Source organism: Trachemys scripta, chromosome 16 (genome assembly GCF_013100865.1).
Source record: "Trachemys scripta elegans isolate TJP31775 chromosome 16, CAS_Tse_1.0, whole genome shotgun sequence".
NCBI classification, from domain to species: Eukaryota; Metazoa; Chordata; order Testudines; family Emydidae; genus Trachemys; species Trachemys scripta.
Genome location: NC_048313.1, coordinates 24,216,783 through 24,221,259, shown reverse-complemented (window position 1 = coordinate 24,221,259; position 4,477 = coordinate 24,216,783). Strand labels below are relative to the sequence as shown.

The window sequence follows — 4,477 nt, the reverse complement described above, 5'->3', positions numbered from 1 at the left end:
CAAGAGCGGGGTGTGGAACCAGACAGACCTAGTGCCATGCTACAGATGGGAAAACTGAGGCACAAAGAAGGGAAGTGACTCACTACAGTGAGTGGCAGGGTTAGAAATGGAACCCAGAAGTCCTCAACCCTGAGAGCCAGGAGTAGAATGTAGGCAGGCTGACTCCCAGTCCCTGCTCTAACCACTAGAGCACGCCACATCTCCTTGGTTCTGGGGGAGTAAGGTGGACTGATGTTGCTGGGATTGGCAAATTGACCCAGGAGATCAATTCTGTCCCCCCCACGCCCAGCGTCCACACTGAGCCCAAATGCGTGGGATGCCCAAAGCTGGAGGAAAGTAACTCTCACTTGTGTCCATTTATACAGCTCCATAAAAGTGCACAGACGTCCTCTCCATGTGTTTATTTACAGTGTGCACGGGCTGTTCCCAGGCAGGATCCCAGCTGTCCTAGTGTTGCAAGCGCTACAGCGTGTGTAACAAGAACCAGTTCCAAAGTGCTAGTGAGGTTGTGAGTGATGAGCCGCAGGTCACATGGAGCCTGTGGAGCCGAGCAATTCCTCATTTGTGCCAGCAGGGGGCACACAACAAAGACAGAGAAATCCCCCTAACTCCACCCCATCATCACCCTGGCAAGGCCATCGCTGTGTCCCAAGGGTTACTGATCTTGCTGGCGAACTAGGGGCTGGGGGAAGAAGGACGATTTTCTACTGTTTTTGGCAAAAGTTCTGAGTCAAATTTTCTTTTTTAAACACCAGAAAGCTGCGCCTCCCCCTCACCCCAGGGTCACCCTGGCTGCCTGGTGGGTGGGTACCCCTGTCACCACACTCTGCACCCTTAGGTCACTATGGCTGCCTGGCAGGTGGCTGTCCACCTGCCCCCAGGTTCACCCTGGTGAGTGGATGCCCCTCCCACTCTGCACCCTTGGTCATCCTAGATTCCTGGTGGGTGCCCCCTGCTCCATGCCATGAGTTGGCCTGGATCCCTGGTGGGTGCCTCTGCTCCATGTCCAAGGTCGTGGGTTGCCCGGGCTGCTTGGTGCTGTCTGGATTTGAGGTACAATTCTGCTGTTCCCAGGCCCAGGAAGCTGTGATCCCGCTGCCCCAGGGATCGTGCCCGGACCCTGTCATCGCTCATGAAGGGGCTTGGGACAGGCTATGTGGAAGAAGTGTGTGGTCTGGAGACAGCAGACATCTTCCTCCTGCTCAGATGAGTTCTCTCAGCCAGGGAGTCCTGACCTACACCGCCTGCCCTGTGCCACATGGGCCCCCCATTGGCCTGTCGAGCTCGGAGCAGGCTGTGTCAGGAAGCTGGGTGGTGAGCGTTGAGTTGGGCGCCGGCTCCTCCACAAAACCGCTGCTGTCAGAATGCGCGCTGTGGGCATGGAGCATGAAACCTAAAGCCAATGGAAACAAAGACTGAGACTGGGCACCTCTTTTCAGGGCATCAGCGTGAAAACCACAGCCCTCTGCACACTCCACACCGGCAGGGCTCGGGGCTGTGTGCATGGCTGTATGCAGGGCTGGGGGCTGTGTGAGGGTCTGGGAACCGCCTGCAGGACTGTGTGAAGGGCTGGGGGTTGCGTGCAGGGCTGGGGGCCGCGTGCAGGGCTGGGGGCTGTGTGAAGGGCTGTGTGCAGGGCTTGGGGGAGTCATGTGCAAGGCTGGGTGCAGGACTGTGTGTGGGGCTGGGTGCAAGTCATGTGCAGTCTGGGAGCCGTGTGCAAGGCTGGGTGCAGGACTGGGTGTGGGGCTCGGTGAGGGGTAGGGTTACCAAGCGTCCGTTTTTTTACTGGAACACCCAGTCGGAAAGGGACCCTGGTGGCTCCAGTCGGCGGCCGTTAAAAGTCTGGTTGGCAGCGCAGCGATGGCCTGGGGCTAAGGCAAGCTCCCGGCCTGCCCTAGCTCCATGTGGCTCCCAGAAGCAGCCGCCAGGTCCCAGCAGCCCCTAGGCGCATGGGTGGCCAGGGAGGCTCCACACGCTGCTCCTGCCCTGAGTGGCGGCTCTGCAGCTCCGAGGGGCTGTAGGGACCTGGCAGCTGCTTCCTGAGAGCCGTGGTAAGTGCTGCCAGGACCCCGCACCTCAAACCCTCTCCTGCACCCCAACCCTCTGCCCCATCCCTGAGCCCCCTCCTGCATCCCAAACCCCTCATCCCGGCCCCACCCCAGAGCCCACACCCCCAGTCGGAGCCCGCACCCCCTCCAGCACTCTGAATCCCCCAACCCCCTCTTGCACCCCAAACCACTCTTCCCTGGCTCCACCCCAGAACCTGCACCCCCATCCAGAGTCCTCAACCCCCCACATACCCCAACCTCCTGCCCCAGTCTGGAGCCCTCTCCTGCAACCTGAACGCCTCATTTATGGCCCCACCTGGAGCCCGCGCCCACAGCCCATACTCCCCTGCACCCAAACCCCTGCCCCAGTGAGGGTGGTGGAGAGTGAGTGACGGAGGGAGGGGGGATGAAGCGAGCGGGGCAGGGCGTCAGAGAAGGGGTGGGGCCAGGGCAGGTCCTCGGGGAAGGGGCAGGGCAGAGGTGTTCAGTTTTGTGCCATTAGAAAGTTGGCAACCCTAGCTGAGGGGCTGCGTGCGGGCCTTGGAGCCGTGTGCAGGGCTGGGGGCAGGGCTGGAGGCTGGGTGCAGGGCTGAGAGCTGTGTGCAGGGCTCTGTGCAGGGGTTGAGGTCATGTGCAGGGCTGGTAGCTATATGCAGGGCTGAGAGCCGTGTGCTGGGGGCAGGGCTGTATGAGGGGCTGGGGGCCACGTGCAGGCTTATGTGCAGGGCTGGAGGCTGTGTGCAGGGCTGGAGGCTGGGGGCCGGGCTGTGTGAGGGGCTGGGGGCCATGTGCAGGGCCGAAGGTCATGTGCAGGGGGCTGGGTGTGGGGCCACGTGTGGGGCTGACTGCTCTCCCACAGGCTGGGCCCAGGGCGCCCACCGTCAGGCACCCAGCCTGGCCGAGACGTGCTCTCCAAGGTCAGTTGGGCTCTTATAGATTCACCCATTCCAAGGCCAGAAGGGCCCATTGTGATCATCTCGCCTGACCTCCTGTGTCACACAGGCCAGAGACCTGCCCCCAAAACAATCCCTAGGGCAGAGCTTTGAGAAAAACATCCAAGCTGGATTTAAAAACCGGCAGTGATGGAGACCCCACCAGTACCCTTGGGAAGTTCTTCTGGTGGTTAATTCCCCTTGCTGTTAAAAATGTACAGCACCTTACTCCCAGTTTGAATTTGTCTGGCTTCAACTTCCAGCCGCTGGATCACGTTCGACCATTCTCAGCTTCCCCTGTCTTGTGCGGCTCTGACACCCCTGCGCTCGCCCTCCTGGCTCCCAGACTGCCTGGCTCTGTGGGGCACAAGGGGTGTGTATCGGGGTGCAGGATTCCAGGCCATAGGGTACAGAGCCCACCGGCTCCAAATGGGGCTGGAGGGCTGGGCTTTGCCCAGAACCAGGCCTGGCCCATCCCATGGGTAGGCAGCTCCGCAGAGGCTCCCTGCCCCCGAGACATCGCTACTGCCCCTCCTCTCAAGCCCCAGTGCCCCGAACCATCCCCCCACAGAGACTGGCTGGCAGCCGGAGCAAGGCCATTCCCTGAGCATGGCTCAAGCCAGAGCCAAGGAGCCTACTTACGCCTCCGGTGTCTCGCCAAGGTGGGTGCGGGCAGCCAGGCTGCTGCCTCGGGGGTGCCACCCTCATCCTCACTGGTGCTTTGCACCTGCAAGCAAGAAACCGCACAGGGGGTGAGAGTGCAGGCATGGCACTGGGCGGGAGGGGGAGACTCAGGGGCCAGCAGCAGTGCTGTGTGAGTGAGAGAGAGAGACTAATGCCCCTGCTGGAGAGAATAAGACCCCAGTGCACAGGCGCTGACTCCTCACCGACCCCCCCCCCCCCCTCTGTGCGAGTGGCGGGCATGGCCTCGGGGGGAAGAGGCCAAGTGGAGGCAGGGGCTGGGGGTGGAGCGGGGGCAGGGCCTGGGGAAAAGAGGCCAAGAGGGGACAGTAGGGTTACCATATTTAAAAAATAAAAAAAAGAGGACACTCCACGGGGCCCTGGCCCCGCCCCTTTCTCACCCCCCAGCCCTGCCCCAACTCCGCCCCTTCCCCAAAGTCCCCGCCCTAACTCCGGCCCCTCCCCTGAGCGCCCCGCATTCCCCCTCCTCTCTCCCAGCCATGCGATAAGGGCTGCCCCAACGCTATTGGCTTCATGGTTTGCCGGGCAGCCCCCAGACCCTGCGCCCCCGGCCGGCGCTTCCCCAGTGCAGCTGGACCCCGGGAGGGGAAGCGCCCAGCTGGGGGCGCAGGGTCTGGAGGCTGCCCGGCAAACCGTGAAGCCGGTAGTGGTCGGGCTTCGGGCAGCCCCCATGCCTCCGGACCCTGCGCCCCCAGCCGGGCACTTCCCCTCCCGGGCTCTGGTGGCTGCTGTGCTCCCTGACTCCTGGGCTCTGTAAGAGCCGAGCTGCCCGAGCGCTACCGGCTTTGGGCA

The 4,477-nt window shown here is 62.4% G+C and overlaps 1 protein-coding gene across 2 annotated transcripts in view; it reads right to left on the bottom strand.

Moving 5' to 3' along the window:
- Positions 1-392: 392 nt before the first annotated feature.
- Positions 393-4,477, bottom strand: part of TESPA1 (thymocyte expressed, positive selection associated 1) — a 26,271-nt gene continuing 22,186 nt past the window's right edge. For both annotated transcript variants that reach the window (XM_034793016.1, XM_034793017.1), the window contains exons 10-11: positions 3,626-3,710; positions 393-1,393 (exon numbers count right to left, since the gene is read on the bottom strand). In XM_034793016.1, coding sequence (XP_034648907.1) covers positions 1,236-1,393; positions 3,626-3,710 — 243 coding nt within the window. In that variant the 3' untranslated portion in view covers positions 393-1,235. The remainder of the gene's footprint in view (positions 1,394-3,625; positions 3,711-4,477) is intronic.